We start from the raw sequence: 17,922 nt of genomic DNA on the forward strand, positions 1-17,922 counted from the left end.
TGTCTCTGGATTTCACGTACACTCATGGCCTTTCTTACCCAGGCTTATCTTGTACACCTCAGTGTTCTTACATTGCTGTTCTTTTCTGTTCCTCAGCAAGCTTCTCAGAGAGTTGTTCTCCACAGCCCTGAGTTTGAGGATGCTCTGTGCGCCCTGATGGTGATGGCTGCTCCCATGGCCCCTCACATAACCTCGGAGCTCTGGGCAGGTAGGTGGGGAGGCCTTGCTTGACCAGTTACTACTGACCAGCATGTGCTCCAGCCTCTTGTTGAGCATTATTCAGGACTCAGATGTCCTCAGCCGTGGGGTCCAGCGTTTGGCATCTGCACTTGGGACCTCTCTGTGGAAATGGGAATGAAGTGAGAAGGTGCTGTGCAGGAGGACTTGATGGTTATTCTGGGCCCCGTTCTCCAGACCTTGTGTTCAGAGGTCTCCTGTGACTTCTGCGGATGTTTCAAAGGAGCTTGCAGAAGACAGGCAGCCTAGGGATGCTGTGTTTACATCATGCTTTTATCTGGGGGCCTCTGAGAAATAGCATTCATTTCTTTTTCATAATTATTTTAGCTCTTCTCACCTGTTTATTCTTCTCAGTAGAACTCTGGCATAGTTCTGTTAAGTTCTCCCAGAATCTCCTTGAGATTTTGATTGAGATTTGGTTAAACCTAGAATTAACTTGGAAAAGTTTCACATTTTTACCACATCTAGGCTTCCATCCCAAAACATGATCTGTCTCTCCATTCATTCAAGACTTCCCTCATGCCTAGGCAAGTTTTGTAATTTTCTTCATGTAGGTCCCACACATTTCTTAAGATTATTCTCAAGTATTTTATCTTGCCATATTTCATTTTATTTTTGTTATTGTGACTGGAATCTTTTTTCTTTAATAATTTTTGACTGGTAATGTCTGGCATATAATTTTTAATATTAATTTACTTCCTTATTTTCTAACCAGATTCCCTACCAATCTCTCCTCCTTCATTTAAGGGGTAGAATCCTCTTGGATTTTCTAGGAGTCTATGATCAGCAAATAAGGTTAAGTTTTCTCCTTTCTGATAGTAATGCCCTTGTGTCTGTTTACTTTCTTTAATATACTGCTTAGAAAACTGTATGTAATGTTTAAGAATACTGGCAACAGCCAATGTTGTTTCGTTTCCAGATTTAAATGGAACACTTCCCTGTTAGGTATGGTGTTGGCTGTTGGTTTAGAGTAGATATTCCCTGTCATGTTAAGAAAGCGGCCTTCTAACCTTGTTTACCAGAACTCATCTTAGGAATTGGGAGGTAGATTTTACTTAACATTCATTCTTCAATTGTTGAGGTGTTGTATCCTTTGCTTTTAATTTTCCCCTTTGCCCTGTTGTTATGACTCATGTCCAATTAATTGATTGCCTAATAGCCTACTGCGGGATAAATTTACCTTAACCGTGGGGTAGTAAACCTTTAACATACTGTTAAATTCTATTTGCTAGTGTTTTATTTAGAATTTCGCAATTATACGCCTAAGAGACACCAGTTTTTTCTCAGTATGCATTGTCAGGTTTGGGAATAAGGGTTTTGCTGACTTCACCAAGTGAACTGAGTTGCTTCTGTGCTTTAGAACAGACTATACAGGACAAGACGTTCACCCATTCTTTGCTGAATAGACAGAATGCCCTGAAGGGAGGGTGGTATTAGGCCCTGCCAGGCTACTGCCATATTATATTAGATTATGTAGCCTTTCATTATCGCCTTAGGCAGGAAACATGCCTCTTTCATTTAGCATCGGTGATCACATTAAGTCTTTTAAATGGCACACTGTTAATTCTTTCCTAGTCTTCCCTTCTTTTAAAACAAAACTTATCTAATTTATAATAAACGTGTTTACTCTGACCCTAGAATATACAGATCTCTCCCTTTTATCATCCTTTTTTGTCCCACATTATCTGTCTGCCTCCTTCATTTCATTTCTCCCAGGAGGGACTGATGTAAATGGGGTTTTCAGAAACTCCCTCTTTGCATGCCCCTCCAGTCTCTGTGTTTTAGGGCCAGGATTTGGGGGGGTTGCAGAGAGGGTCTGCTGTCTCCAGGGTCCTGTCCCTGCCCGGCAGGTCTTACCAGACAGGTGTACACTGTGGTGTTATCCCGTTAGTCTGTCCTTCAATTGTGTGACAAGATCTCCAGCAGGACATACACTAAAGCAGTATGGTAGAAACTGGCCCATTTCAAACTTTGCTCCATGTTTTTTTCCACACACAATACCAGTGGGCTTTTGTGAGCTGTGTTATAATAAGGAGTGGGTCTAGACTGAGTCTTAGTTTTGCTAGCATGTCTCATTCAGCCATTCAGTAAACATTCATTGAGAATGTATTTTGTGCCTGGCTCTGTTCTAGGCATTGGTGGGAAAGCTGGGGAGGCCATTCTGAGAAGCGGGCATTGCAGTCTCTGTTCATTCACTTGAGAAGATCTTCCCTCAAGCTTTACAAATTCATGGCAACTAATTTTTTTTTTTTTAATTCAAAGAAACAATGGGAAACCTTTGTCTCCTGGCTCTGCACATGTGTATGTGTGTGGCTCCTCTGAATGAGCATCGGGGGCTGTAGCACAGTCAAGTGAGGAGTCCTACACACCAGGCATATCACCCTGGTCATTAACTCACAGGTCTTTGTCAGGTGCCTTCTGGAGAGAATGGGGCCACGACCCCTTCCTGCCTCTCCCAGCAGCGGATAAGGGCCAGTGTCACAAGGTGTTGAAAGTCCTTTGCAAACAGAAGTGCTATGTTGTGAGGGTCATTATTGTCACCCCACACTGTCAGTCACTCTTGTCTCAAGGCTTTGGGACAGTTTTTACACACATTTGGTTTATTCTGCAAAACATAGCTTTCATATAACTTCTGGTTTCATTCCTGCATCTTTGAAAGATAACCTCACAATGACTATAATGGAAATGTGGTCAGTGAGGGTAGGATGTTCAGAAATTACTATTTCTCAGAGTTCTCCAAAGAAGCAGGTTTTCATAAAAGAGATCCTCCCCCAAGGGCAGCAGAATTGAGATCTGTCTTCTGGGGACAATTTGGGGTCCATGGGCAAAATGGCCATCATAGCTCTGGATAAAAGGAAACCTTTAGAGAAGCCCAAAGTAATTCTCTACCGATCACTTAAAGAATCAATGGAGACCCAAGAAACAGAACCAGTGTCTTGGCAGTGTGCACACTTCAACAGGATGAGGAAATCTTTTTTTCCTTCCTGAAACTTTGGATCTGAGAAGGTCAATAGACCACATCTGAATTTACAAACTTATCTTTTGTTTACCATCATAGAATATTGTCCTATCTATGAGGGTGTTAGGGAAATTTTGCATACTTGGAGTTACTGATACTGTTTCTGCACAAAGGACACAAGGTTTCCTTTGTTGGTGAATAGTAAAAAAGCAGAAAATCACCAAACAGGGAGCTCCTTGATGGTACTCTGGTTAAAGGTATAATTTTATCATCATCAAAAATGACCTTTCTAAGAATATATCAGCAATACAAATGAGCTGGTTTTATCTTATATGCAGAATAAGGGCAACTGCCTCAGGTCCCACTCTTGGGCAGTTGGTGGGGGGAACTACAGCAGCTACGCAGGTGTAAAGCAGGGGAGGAGCCTGACAGCAGCTAAAATACTCTAACATGCACTCCCTCGCCAAAGCTCCATCAGGAGGCTTGTTGTCCATCTGTAAGATCCACCCTCCCCCAAGTTGTTCTCCAGTCTACTGGCTGCCACCACCAACTGGGTTCAGATAATACAGACTATGCCTTGGTAAATGTTTTTGGCAGTTTTAGGCATGAGTAAGGGTGCCTCCTCAGGATGACCCTCCTCCTCCCCCTCTACACAGGAAATCATTCTAATGCACAGTGCCCAAGTTTCATTTCCGTAGTCTTCTTCTTCATCCTTAGAGGGAAAATGTTTTTTGGAAAAAAAAAAGATCAGGGTTTGGCTGGGCATCTAGTCCAGTATTTAGCTCAAAATGATATTCCAACAGTATTCAGGTTCACATAAATTCATCTCAATTCAGTTCAGACTCAAATTCACTGTTGGTATTAGTCATCATATTATTAATCACAGTCTTTTACTGAGCCTTGCTCAGGGTTTGTTAGGAAGCACCTGTCTATGCCTTTTTCCAGAGGTTCAATTCTGCACCTTCCTTGGAAGGGTCACATCCTTGCCAAAACTCCATCGTGGGTGGTGGAACAATTTAGCTTGTGCATGCCCCCCCAAGAAATACATAGCTAATGATAAGAATGTACGGTGTCTAACTGGAAAGGGACAAAATGGTTCTAGTGACAAAATTATCTCTATCAGAGAGAAAAACTCTTCAGTGGGATTTTTTTCACAGCCTCCCATTCAGTGCTCTGAGGAGTTGCCTTGCAAATGTCCATTATTACTCTGCTCAGTCACACCCTAGGACAGCTGTAGCCCTCATTACTCATTTGTAATAATAGTAATACCTTGCATTTAATGTACTGCTTATCATATGTATGATATGTCCTATAACATTTATGATATATTTATTTACATTTAATTATAATTTAATGTATGTATTTTATAATGTACTGCTTTATCATATATGTATATATAGTACATTAAATTCATGATAACTTGATACCTATCTGTGAAGTAAATAATTAACCCAGCAGCCTTGAGTTACTCAAATCTTGTACGTTCTCAGAAGGGCCTACTTGTATGACTAGCCTTTGGCTGGCTCCTAGGAACTGAGGTCTTAGAACGTTCCCTATGCTACTAACTGATTAGGGCACTGTGCATGCTTGAGGTCTTGAACCACATTATACCAGCTTGTGTGGATAGTTTGTGTAAAAAATGTGATTTATGGTGAACACCTGGTTTCCTTCTGGGGGGTCTGAAGTTTCAGTAACTGCAGTCAGCACTGCAGTTACCCCAATAAAAACCCTGGACTCTTAGGCTCAAGCAAACTTCCCTGGAAGAAAACATTTTGCATGTGTTTCTGCAGTTCATTGCTGGGGGATTTAGTATGTCCTGTGTGACTCCACTGGGAGAGGACTCTTGGAAGCTTATACCTGGTATCCTCCAGCTTCTGCCTGATGTACCTTTTTCCTTTATTGATCCTGCTTTTTATTCCTTTGCTGTAATAAACTATAGCCTGACTATAAAAAAAAAAAAATGACCTTTCTAACAGGCAGCAGCTTGGATGGATCTCAAGGGGATTATGGTGAGTGAAAAAAAGCCAATCTCAAAAGGCTATATACTCTATGATCCCATTTATAACATTCTTGAAAAAACAAAATTATAGAGATGAAGAACAATTAGTGGTTGCCAAGGGTTAGGGACTGGGCAGAAGGGGTGGTGGCCATAAAAGGGGAGAGGGAGCCTTGTGGTGATGGAACAGTTCTGTCTCTTGAGTGCAGTGGTGGTTATATGAAGCCACACGCACACACATTAGTGCTTATAAAACTGGTGAAGTCTGAATGAGCTCTGTGGATTGTACCAATGTCCATTTCCTGGTTTTGATATTGTGCTGTAGTTATGCCAGATGTTACCACTGGGGGAGGCTGGGGGAGGGGTCACAGGACCTCCTGTACATTTCTTTGCAACCTCCTATGAATCTATAATTATTTCAGTTTCTTTTGTTTGTTTGTTTTAAATTACCTTTCTAAACCCACAAGTCCTGAGTGTTGAGATTCTGGTTCTGGAATGTCATAGACAATGAGAGAGGAAGGAAGGGAAGAAGCAATTTATTTCTTGTTGTGGAAGGTTTTAATAGACACACACACACACACACACACACACACACAGACACAACTGACCAGATGCAGCCATTCATCCCACTAGTGTGTGAGGCGCCCGTGTCTCCTGCATCTCTCTGCAGAGCAGCGTGAAGGAGCTCGTGATGATGGGATGGGTCTGCCCTAAGTGCCCAAGGAGCACTGCTCCTCGAGGGTGACCTCGCAGCTATACAAGCCTAGCTTCCGAAGAAAAGCCCATAGAGCCAGCTGCAGAAAATAGCTCCACCCTCCAGTGTACCTCTCTGGGCTTCTTAAAGCAAAAGCAAAACCTAGATTGTTCATTGAAAAGTACATCTATACGCATATTGTGAAACCTTCAGTTCTTACAAAGGGTGTGTCCCAAGTTCCCTCCCATCCTCACCCCTATGCTCAGTTGTTCTCCCAGGTACCTGCACTGCCAGTTGGATAGTTGATTTGACAGAACTCCATGCATGTATGTGAAATGTTTCTCTCTTACCATATGGAGTGTATAGAGTCATTCTATATCAACACTTACAGGCTGACCCTGTTCTTTTTTAACAGCTATATGGTGTCCTACCCAGTGAATATTCCATAGGTTATTAAACAGTCATCCACTGATGGGCATTTGAGTGATTTCTCCTCTTTTTCTGTTTTTTTGTGCTGCTTTGAGATGAGCCTCTTGTCCAAAATACAAGTTATTTAAAATGTGGTGATAAGATCTCCATTTCTGTTTCTCTGGCCATTTTTACAATTTCAACAGTGATTTATCTATCTTGGTTTTTGCCTCCAGCTTCTACCTCTTGTCATCTCCAAGTCTTCCATCAGTACTTTAATTGTGAGGGTCACAGCAAGGTGACCCTTTGCCTCTCTTAAGTTTCTGAAGTAACTCTAATCTTGAAGTATAGTCTACTACCATAAACCCATTTTTCTTTGTACAAATGGTGGTAAAATATTGTAGCTATATTGTTTTGCTGTACATATATGCTGTATTCATTAATTTCAACAAAACTGTAAATCTTGGGAATTCTCTGGCGGTCCAGCGGTTAGGATTCCACGCTTTCACCGCCAAGGGTGCAGGTTCAATCCCTGGTTGGGGAACTAAGATCTCACAAGGCACGCAGTGCAGCCAAAAAACAACAACAGCAACAACAACTGCAAATCTACAAATAATCTAGAAGTGTAGGAACACTTCTTGTAAGGGACGCTAAGATACTTGTAAGGGACAGTAAGACATCTGCTGATGCTCGGATGGTTTTATACATGAATGTGTATGCTGTGTCAGTGTTGTTATTTCAAAATAATGTCAACAGAACCCTTTCTGTGGGTAAAGGCTAATGTGAAGTAGCACCACTTCCTGTCCATTTCCTTGGAAGTGCCAGGGCTGGACAAGGCATGATGGGGCTGAGACACCACAGAGTCCCCAGGTCCTCCCCTGTGTGTATATGAGGATGGGCGTGGGGTGGAGACAGGCCTGAAGATGGCTGTCAGGAGAGGCCTGCCATCCACGGACACCATGACCACCCAGCGCTCACTCCGGGTGCCATGGTGGCGTGACGACCTCGCCAGCTCTCAGAGCGGGAGAGGAGGCTTGTTTCAGTTATTTCACGGGAAGGTCAGCGACAACAGCTCTCCAGAGGAGGGGCAGGAAGGGGGTGGGCTGAGAGCGACAGCTGGCCCTGCGTGGTGGCCTTGTGTGTGCAAGGGCCTTGCCACTTCCCAGCCTGTGTTCAGACTTTCTCCACATGCTTCCCAAAGGCCAGCTCTTGACCTGACCTGTGTCACGTAAAGAAACCATTGTATTTGCCTTGCAAATATTAGGTATTTTTACTACCCTAAAAAGAGCAGGAAGGCAAAAACACTACGTAGAACCTGGGGTAGTGAGTTTCTGTTCCTCCCTGCTGAGCAGGATGGCCCCACTCCCATCTATATGGAATCGCTGGCGGGGGCCCAGACCGCTATAAATAAGCATCCTGATTGCTCCAGGAAGGCTGGACTTCCTCATTTTTTTTAAAGTGGAATTTGTAACAGCTTCTGCCCAGAACATTTGTGTCCAATGTCCTTTCATCTCCCAGGCATCCTGTACAACTGCCATGCGGAGATTTTGGAATGCTTCCCACTGCAGCTGGGTCACAGGACAAGGCATGCTGGCCCAGCCAGCTAAAATAAAGAAGTAATTATCTTCCTTCTGTGACCTCTGTCTTGCGATATGAGTCTTAATAGGATCCCTTCTGAGGAACAAGCAGGAAGCTCCTTTCTGCTTCTGCCAAAAGGCACATCTGTTAGAAATGGAGTAGGTTCATTAGAAGCATGGGAACCCCAGGACACAGGGGCCAGATGGGCCCCAGGAATACATCTTTTATGCTACTTGATTCTCAGACCCCGATGGGCCTTCCCTTCCCCCAGGTTGACTAGCAGCACAGGGTTACAATAGGAGTGACAGATAGTAAAACATGGGAAGCTACAACAAATCTGTGATGCCTGCACAAGAACCAAGACAGAGGTCAACAGAACAAAATGGACCAGTGCTATTCAGAGTGGTCTGTAGACCTGAGGCTGGTCTAGGAACTGTCTCTAGGACAAGATAAGGAGCTTAGCAGGTACATCACCTGTGTCACTAAGCACATATTCGTGTAAGACTGACCATTTTTTTGGTAGCAAGAATTTCTCAATGAAGGAAGCAGTGTGTTGATTCATATTCTGGCCCGTTCTTCACCTCATCACAGACAGGCATTTTGAGTATCTTTGTAGTGAATAGTTCTGAAACCATCCCTAATATAATATATTGTAAAAGAAAAATCACAAACCAATAGGGAAGAGAAGGTTTATTCAACAGATTGGATTTGGAGAATTGACCAAGTATTTTTTAAGAATGTTTTTTCACATTATATGCAAAATAAATTATGGATAGATAAATTATGGATAAATGGGCCAGAAAATGAAACCTTAAAAAGAAACCAGAAGAAAAATCTTGAACTGATGTTATAGCATGGGAAAACTGTTCTTAAATATCTTTTCTAATTACAGAAGTAATAAGTATTCCTTGTAGAAAACCTATAAAATTTTGTTTGGAAATTTATGTTTATTCTTATAGTTCTAGTTATTCCATTTCACTCTGTATAATGTTCTGTTGAATAAATAGCTCACAATTTATTTATCTAGTCCCCTACTAATGGACATATGGGCTGTTTGAAGTTTTAATTATTTTTACTATTAAAAAAACGTCAACAATGCTTCAGTGAATGCTCTTGTAGCTGCCTTCTTCCTAATACTACTAAAGGCCTAGATGGAGGCAGTACATGAGAATTCCATTGTTTTACTTCCTCACCAGCATTGGTATTGTTTCAGTGGTGGTTTTTCATCATCATCAATAAATTTGTTTTTAATAGAAAGATCACCTATACTTCTGCCTCCCAGGGATAATGCTTGCTGCTATTCTGATGTATTTCCTTCTAAATTTTTATCTGTTTATTTAAATATTTACTAAAACTGTGGCCATACTATATATACTATTGTGTGTCATCCCTTTCCATGAAATTGATTATTAGTTTAAAATGTAGGAAAAAAGAGAATCCAAAGCTATATCTACAGCATGATCCTGGTGGTAGTTTGGTTTCATTTTGTGGAGTTGGTTTGTACATACAAGTATTCATTAAATATATTACATTAGTATCTTTCAAAATAAAAAGTTTAAAAGATGCTATCCATATGAACATGATTTTCTTCTTTGTTTTTAGACTTTTTACAAATTTTCTGTAAGGAGCATGCATTACTTTTATCATCAAAGAAAATAAAATAAAACATTGTCATTCACAGCCCAGTGTTCGGGACTGGCATTGGTGGGATTCATTCCCTCTGTCCCAGACTTGGCCTCAGACCATCCCCTGAGCTATGGGCCCGTCCCTCAAATGCATTTGCTGGTCTCAAGGCTAATAATAAGGGGGAGGTGTGCAAGGGCCACCCCACCTCCACCAGCCCTGGAAAAGCCATTCGCAGCGTGAGGGCTGTGCATCTGCCACAGCACCACCCCCAGAGTGGGCACACTGGCCACATGCACTTGCCCGCTTGCCCAGGGCTTGCCTCTGGGAGGACCAGGAGGCAGCGGGGATGTACCACACAACAATTGCCCAGGGATCTGTTTTCTGCTCTGTGTATTTCCTGCCCATTTGGGGGCATCTTTTGTACTCATGAGATCAACAGAGGCTTGGAAATCAAACTTTCCCTGCTAGGAAGCCCCTGGTTGAAGTCCCGAAGCACTGACAGTTGGCCCTGAGCAGCTCTGGATGGTGAGCCCCCTCTGCTTTGGGAGCTGCAGCGTGAAGCACTCTGGGAAGAGAGACTGGAGAGGGTTTCATTCCTCCCTGCTTCCTTGGGTTTGACCCACCCTGAGCCAAGGACAGCTCTTTCCAATTTGGTAATGGCGGGAGCCCCTCCCGAGAAGTTTAGCGGAAAGGTTGAGCGCCCTCTGAGTAGGTCCAGAAGGAGCGCCCCGCTGTTCTCAGCATGTTGGCTCTGGTGATTATGAGTAAAAGTACTCTCAGGCCACAAGTATTCATGGGCCAGAAAGGAAGCAAATGTAGCTCATTACTTTGGGATCCACTCTCAGAAGCACAAAGGATTCCTTCACCAGCAGGACTGCAGAGAGACTGAGTAAAATCAGCAGCCTTGCTTTTGCAAATGCACTTGAGAACAGTGTGTCTGTCCATCTTTATGGCTCTGGGTGTCGTTTGAAAAAAAAAAGAAAAAGAAAGCTACCTATAAACTGGGACGATGAGCCAGGCTGAAGGAAGTAGGGGGCACCTGGTAGGCTGTGGAAAGCCATGGTGTGGCCTCCTGGGGCCTCAGACGGCTCCAAGCCAGGCTGTGTCAGGGCAAACGCTTTATTACGTGCTCCCGAGGGCCTCGTATGTGCTCAGTGACTCTCTGTGCCTTGGCGTTGCAGGCCTGGCGCTGGTGCCGAGGAAGCTGTGTACCCACTACGCCTGGGACACCAGTGTGCTGCTTCAAGCCTGGCCAGCTGTGGACCCGCAGTTCCTCCAGCAGCCCGATGTCGTACAGATGGCGGTTCTGGTGAGTGTCTCCCGCAGCCCCCAGGGCCAAGGCGAACCAGCCACACACACACGGATGGGTTTGGAAGTTTCTCGCCAGGCCTTTTTAGCCCACCCAGCTCTCCGCCCAACCCTCCAGCCTGTCTTCCTTTGCCAGCACCTTCAGTTTTGAAGTTACCACATACCAAAAGCTTGTGAGCATAAAACTTGTGGCCAGAAAGTGGAAAGTATCAACCTGTCCTGCATTATAGGTTCTAATTGTCTTCCTTTCCAACCGTGTTTCAATCTCTCTAAATTTCATTCAGCTGCTCTAGGCTCTTGGAGGGGGTAGGGTGATGGTGAGGAGGTGGGCAAGGAACACCTCGCTCTGCAAAATATATTTCAGAAAGGCTACATGAAATTTATTTTTTGGTAAATTGCGTCATTTTAAATACATAAAAGTAGTTGGTTATAGTTTATAGAGCAAATAACTCTCCTATAGTTTATCCTTATGTAATTTTTATGTATTTAATTTGTTTAATCTGAGACCCATTATGAGGAATATCTCTTAAATATGCTGATGTGGCTGAAGAGGGAAAGAGAACACGGGGTGGACCTTTTAGTCTGAACCACACGTGGGCCAGCTAACTTACATCCCAAGTTTAATTTAACTCTCACCACCCTAAAAGATAGGCATAGCTCTTCCCATTTTTTTCAGCTGAGGACACAGGCTCAGAGAAGCTCGTCACCTTGCCCACGTTTATTTGTTTATTCCTCAGTCATTATCAAGTTACCTATGCTATCAATACATCAGGCACAGTGCTAGGCTCTGGGGACACAAACTGAAATGCAAAAAACAGGGTCCCTGCCCTCACGGAGCTTAAAGCCTGGTGGGAAAGATAGGGGAAAAGAAGAAGGAAAGAGAAAAATAAACAAAATAATTGCAAACTGTGGAAAGTACCACAAAGTAATCACCCAGGGGCTGAACGGGAGCCGGGCCTGCCAGGCCCTACATGCTGCGTCTGCAAACCCTGGGCCCTGCGGGCAGGTCCATGTTGAGAAAGACAGTTTCCCCCAGGAGACTGGCTCCGTCACAGATGCTCTGTCTCCATACCACCTCCCTGACACTTAGTTCCTCGCTGCCTCCAATTCGCCCCCACTCCCATGGAGGGGAGGAGGGGGGCTGCCCTGCTAGGCTTCTTCCAAAAATCCTCAAAACCGAAACCAGCCTGTGGCACAGAGAGGCGATTTCTTTAACTTGAATAATGTTTCTAAGAAATAACTATCTGTGTACCCCTAAGAACTCGTCCTCAGTGCAACTGAGAAATGCTAACCTGAGACACTGAAGTTTTAATCTGTGAAAATGTCTTTCCATTTTAAATTACCACTGAAGAAAAGAAATTTAGTTTTGATAATTGGTAAAATAATTTCAGATTATCAATGAAATAAAAATCCAAGATTTAAAATGTGTGGAGGACTCCCTGCAAGTACACCCGACTCAAGAACCTCTGGGTTGGGGCACTGTGCCATGTGGCGGGACTTCTGTCAAGGTCTGTGTTCTGTCTCCACATGATCTCACTTGGTGCCATGGCCAGAAATAGAAGTTGCAACACAGAACAGTGTAACTCAGTGTAATTCAGTTCAGCCGTGCCCGTGTGCTCTGAGCCCAGAGACACTACATCGTCTTCATGGAGCCCAGCACCCAGGAGGGACAGTCTGGGAAGGTACACGCGTTGTCATGCACACCGAGAGTTTGTGTAGCCTCCAGGTTAAGATGTAAGAGCTTGGGAGTTGGACCATCTCAGTTTTGCAAAATACTTAATTTCTCTAAGCCTCAGTTTCCTCAGTTAGAAAACACAGGGCCTGCCTTACCTGGTTGTTGAAAGAATTAGATGGGATAATGCCAGGAGGTACTTAGCCTGCTTCTGGACACACTAATGACAAAAGCCACTAACACACAGTGAGTACCGACTAAGAGGCAGGGACTGCCCTTAGAACTTTCCAGATACTAACTCATTGACCCCACACAACAGCCCTGTGAAGCAGACCCCGCCGTTTTCCCCATTTCACAGAGGAGGCAGATACATGCCTAACCGCATCTTGCAAGTGAGGAAACAGTGGCAGAACAGGGCTTAATAACTCACTCGGTAAATGGTAACTGCTGCTAGCATCAGCATTGCGCCTCTGGCAGCTGGGGGATTGGAGAAGGCATCCGAGGAAAGGGATGTGGACCTTGGCTTTGAAAGAGGAGCAGCATTTCCCTAGTGGAGAAAGGAGCAAAGGCGGGGGAAGTCCTCACTGGACCGTGAGCCATGGAGGAGGTGGAACAGAGGCAGAGGCAGAGGCAGGGCAGCACTGGAGAGAAGGCCAGACTCCATCCCGAGAGGTTGGGGGCTGGCAGGGAAGAGAGAGGGTCCACGGGGTCATCCCATCTCCACCACTTGCTGGAAAGGGGCCTTGGGTAAGTGGCTTCACCTCCTATCCCTTAGCTTTGCCCTCTGTGAATCGGGGATGGAACGGCTGTGACCTACCTCACAGGCTTGTGGTGGGGATAAACAGGTTCACTCAGGTGGATGGTGGAGCACAGTGCCTGGCACAGAGTGAGAGCTCAGACAACGTGAGCTTTTATTGTCATTAGCCATTGCAGGGCTCCTGTCAGTGAGTAGTGGTGGATGGGGCTGGTGGATAGCACTTGTGGCCAGGGGCCCTCCAGGCAGCTGTTGGAAAAGTCCAAGAGAACAATGCAGAGGCCCGGACCAAGGCTGAGCGATGAAGTGGAGGTGGCAAAGCTGGAGGGGCGGAAGCTTGCAAGGCCACCAAATGGGGACTGGGAGACCTTTCTAAAGTCAAGCAGCCGCTGTTTAAGGTGATGTCTTACTTGTCTCCCACCCAGTGATCTAGGCTAATGCAGCCCATAAAAATGCCACTAAATTCTACAGAAATCTGAAAAGATGAAGTGGATGATTAAGGGATCCTGGATAATGTGCTTGGGTTGAAACTTCAGAAGTTATTCCTGGTAATTTTTCATAACACAGTGACTTTATTTTCCTAGTTAAAAACAGGAGCATTCGTGAAAAAAACGTACGCGTTCTTACAGGAGCGATGGGATGGAGGATTTGAAGCACGGCTGCTCAGAAGCTATTTGGGTCATGTGTCGCTTTCCTCGGTGGCAGTATCAGTTCATATTTGATGTGAAGTTTATCCTTATGAAACTAACATTCAGTGAATACCACTACGGCTAGAACCGTACTGGCCCATTTTAGGCAAGAGTTGTGTGTGATGTGGGTCCAGCTTCCAGGTGGTCAAACTTGAGCGCCCCCTTCTGGAACCAGTCGTCAGGGAGGGAGGTTGCCTACACGCCCCAGAAATTAGTCCACGTGAGATCTAGGTAAATCCTCGGTGACACCCCCTGTAGCCAGATCTGAACTTGATTTGAGCTTCAGTAACACAATAATCCCTCTACCCCCGGATACAGCCTAAGCCATCTCATGCTGAGGATTTTTGACATAGTTTCCACCACAGCTGTGATGGGGCAGCACTCAGGAAATACAAGGTGGCGCCCTCTCCCTCTCCTTATCCGAAGTGTTCAGGCGTTAATCCTACCCATCTAAGTGCACTTTGTTCTTCCTGGAAGCTGGGTGCTGCCTTTTCTTTCTCTTTTCCCGTACTCCCTCCCCACACAGAAGCAGCAGTACCCTTTAGGGGCAGTGGGTATTGATGTCTGGCTGCCTGCCACTCTCAGGACTTTCCTCATTGTTTGTCTCGGCTTTTCACCTTCTCAGATCAACAACAAAGCCTGCGGCAAAATCCCTGTGCCCCAGCAAGTTGCCCAAGACCAGGACAAAGTCCACGAACTGGTTCTCCAAAGTGAACTGGGTGTCAGGCTCTTACAGGGGCGAAGCATCAAGAAGACCTTCCTCTCCCCCCGAACCGCCCTCATCAACTTCCTGGTGCAGGAGTGACTGCAGGGACGCTGCGGCTACCATGAGGGCTTGAGGCACCTCCTCCAGGTCTGGGATGAAGGAAGGAGTCTGGGGCCCAGGGGCAGGGAAAAACCAAATGCCTTTTTTTATATATATACATAAATTTTATTTATTTATTTATTTATTTATGGCTGTGTTGGGTCTTCGTCGCAGTACGCGGGCTTCTCTTTGTCGTGGCTTCTCTTGTTGCGGAGCACGGGCTCTACGCATGCAGGCTTCAGTAGTTGTGGCACGTGGGCTCAGTAGTTGTGGTTTGCGGGCTCTAGAGCGCAGGCTCAGTAGTTGTGGCACACGGCCTTAGTTGCTACGTGGCATGTGGGAATCTTCCCGGGCCAGGGCTTGAACCCATGTCCCCTGCATTGGCAGGCGGATTCTTAACCACTGCACCACCAAGCCCCAAGCCCAATGTCTTGAATGTCTGCCTTTGTACTCTGACGGGCTGGCATCAACAGGGTGCCTCTGAGGTGTGGCCTGGTGCAGGGGTGAAGGTGGGTGGAGGCAGAGGAGAAATATGAGTGAAGCGGGTTGGGGACCCTGTACCTTCCTCCACCATTGCAGGGTGGAGGAAGCATCTAGCCCCATAGGAAGCCACCAGAGAGTCAGCTGGGTGGGAGCGAGAAGGTGAATTGAAAAGCAAGTGAGGATGAGCACGAAGCCTCTCGAGCAGCCTGGGAGCTTCTGGACCCCAGAAATTGCACTGCCTTAGGCAGGTGTTAGGAACATGAGGCTAAACTGAGGAGGCACAGGGGCTCAGGAGCAGCGTGGGCAGTCACTGTTGAAACGGTGACAGAGCCTCAGCATCGTGGTGGATTGTCTCCCGCCTTCAGGCTAGATGGAGAAGCCATTTGGGTCGTGTCCAAATATCCATATGCGGACTGGACACTGGGGTGTTCGGAAGTTGCTCGGGGGAATTCCCCGGTGGTCCAGTGGTTAGGACTTGGCGCTTTCACTGCCGTGGGCCCGGGTTCGATCCCTGGTCAGAGAACTAAGATCCTGTGGGCTGGCGCAGCCAAAAAAAAAAAGAAGAAGAAGTTGCTCGGAATCAAAAGGCAAGCAGGGCTAGTCTGTCTGCCAGCACTCCCACCACTTCTCAGCCCTGCCGTGCGGGCTGTTTCAACCCCAGCCCAGCTGGACTTGCCTGCCGGGCCTTCTCTGATCCTGGTACTCAGGCTCTTGGATGAAGTACCACTTCCCACTGTGACTGGTGAGCAGCGCTTCCTAACCACTCCCTCAGGGTGTAAAATTTGCTGTGAAGTGAAGCAGAACGGAGCTGGTTCCAGCCTCGGATGGAACCAATCTCGGAGCCCGCTGCAGCTCAACAGGGAGTCTGCTCATGTGCGCCGCAGATGGTGATGCCGCCATGGATGTGGCCCCCAAAGCCAGTCATTAGGAAGAGCAAGTCCACCGCAGGGGGTGGGACTGATGCCACCCAGGCCTCTCCTCCTGTGCTTGAGCCACAGCAGTTGGCTGCCAGGGAGACCCTGTGTGATTGTATATTAGGGTGATGCTGGGTTTCTGTGAAGTCAGCTATCAGGTGCTCTTACCAGAACTGGCCTAAGCCACTGATTACTATTTAATAGGGGGAGGAGGAGGAGAATCTAGCCATTTGGTGACACTGAAAATCTGTATTCATTCTCTGATGCCTTTTTCTGAAGTAGCCTCAGATGTGGTCCCCTGCACTTCAGCAGTTAACAGATGACTTTTTTTAATGGAATAAAATGTTTGTCATGTATGACTTTGGGACATATGTGTGATCCTGGAATAGCCACCATATTCCAATTCTGGGAGTTAATCAGAAACAGATGGAGGTATTCCATCGTCATCTGAAGCACTGGCTATGTGCCTGACTCCACGTGGACTGTTATAAAGTGGGATGCATGCGGAACTTACAGAACATGGTAGACCATACTGACTCAGGAACGTTAGTAGCAGCAACTAAGTCACTTGGCTCAAACTTAATATTCTGCCTGATCCCCATGCCCAGAAATCCTGGTTTAATTGATCTGAAGTGCACTTGGGCATCTGGGAATCTTAAAAGCGTCACAGGTGATTCTAATGGACAGCTAAGTTTGAAAACCACAGGATTAATTGATGCATTTGAACCATATGTCTAACTAGTCCTTTCTCTCCCTAACCTTCAGCTTAACTGGGATGAATTTGGTAACGACCAAAACACAATGAAGTAGAGCTGGGAAAGACTAGGACCAGAAGGGAAGGCAGGGGCCGGAACTCTGGAGCAAATATTTAAGACGTTCCTAGAGCTGACTTGAGTGTACACAATCCAATTCCATGTACCAACAAATGTGGATTAAATATAAGTGAACAGATGAGGATATTTGGTACAAGGAGTTGAGTGAGTGTTTTTGCTTGATTGTCTTGTTTATTCCAGAAGTAAGGTAAGTGGTCTTGAGTCTGTCAACAAGATGAGTGTAGGGAGCCCTTTGTCTGCACATAATCTGACCAGAGCAATGGATGAGTCCAGCCTCAAGGCCACTGGACTAACCAGCATGTCTTTGGAGACCTTTTTCTCCAAGAGGATAAAACTTTTAAAAACAAGAGCTCATTGGTACTACTGAGATGGTTGGTGTAATGGAAAAATTGAACAGAAAAATCTGATCCCTGGGGTGGGAAATGATCTCAGTCCTTTATTAACTGCCTTGATTAGGTCAAAAACTGGACTCAACAAGTTCACTTGCATTATGTCATTTAATTTCCACTAAAACTCTAGAGGGAAGGCATTATTCTCTCATAAATATGAAGATCCCCAGGTTCTGAGGTTCAGTAATTTGCTCAGTTTCCACAGCTAAGTAGAAGAACCGAATCCAAGCCCAGGTCCTCTGGCCTCCAAATGCCCTTATGCCATCCACTGTGTCTACCAGTACCCTCACCTAATTGCACATCTTGCTTGAAATCGGGAAAATTGAGATATTGGCTGGAAGCTTGGGGCTTACTAGGGAAGCCTCGTGACTGAATGGAGTGGCCATTATTCTTGTTGCCTTTGCTGCCTTGGCTTGGGGTTTACTGACTGATGGCCTGTGGCTGCTGGGGGCAGATGACCCATTGGTGTGAGCTAGAGGTTTGGGGCCACATAAAGAAGTCCACCAGAAATCCTTGCAAGCCACTCATGGCCCACAGGCTTCTTGGCAGGCCAATGCTCAGACAAGATGGCCTCCAA

At 45.6% G+C, this 17,922-nt stretch overlaps 2 protein-coding genes across 9 annotated transcripts in view; one reads left to right on the forward strand and one right to left on the reverse strand.

Moving 5' to 3' along the window:
• Nucleotides 1–17,922, reverse strand: part of LOC309638721 (uncharacterized protein) — a gene marked incomplete at its 5' end in the record, with an annotated part of 364,111 nt that overhangs the window by 314,508 nt on the left and 31,681 nt on the right. The window lies entirely within an intron of this gene.
• Nucleotides 1–17,922, forward strand: part of LARS2 (leucyl-tRNA synthetase 2, mitochondrial) — a 170,323-nt gene that overhangs the window by 141,772 nt on the left and 10,629 nt on the right. For 5 of the 8 annotated variants that reach the window (XM_082413854.1, XM_082413859.1, XM_082413857.1 and 2 more), the window contains 3 exons: nt 97–208; nt 10,680–10,807; nt 14,547–14,871. In XM_082413854.1, coding sequence (XP_082269980.1) covers nt 97–208; nt 10,680–10,807; nt 14,547–14,726 — 420 coding nt within the window. In that variant the 3' untranslated portion in view covers nt 14,727–14,871. Of the gene's footprint in view, nt 1–96; nt 209–10,679; nt 10,808–14,546; nt 14,872–16,888; nt 17,919–17,922 lie in introns of those variants that run through there. The other 3 variants (XM_082413855.1, XR_014251033.1, XM_082413860.1) reach the window with 3 other exon arrangements.

The sequence above is a fragment of the Balaenoptera physalus genome (genome assembly GCF_965194825.1).
Source record: "Balaenoptera physalus genome assembly, chromosome: 11".
Lineage (NCBI taxonomy): Eukaryota > Metazoa > Chordata > Mammalia > Artiodactyla > Balaenopteridae > Balaenoptera > Balaenoptera physalus.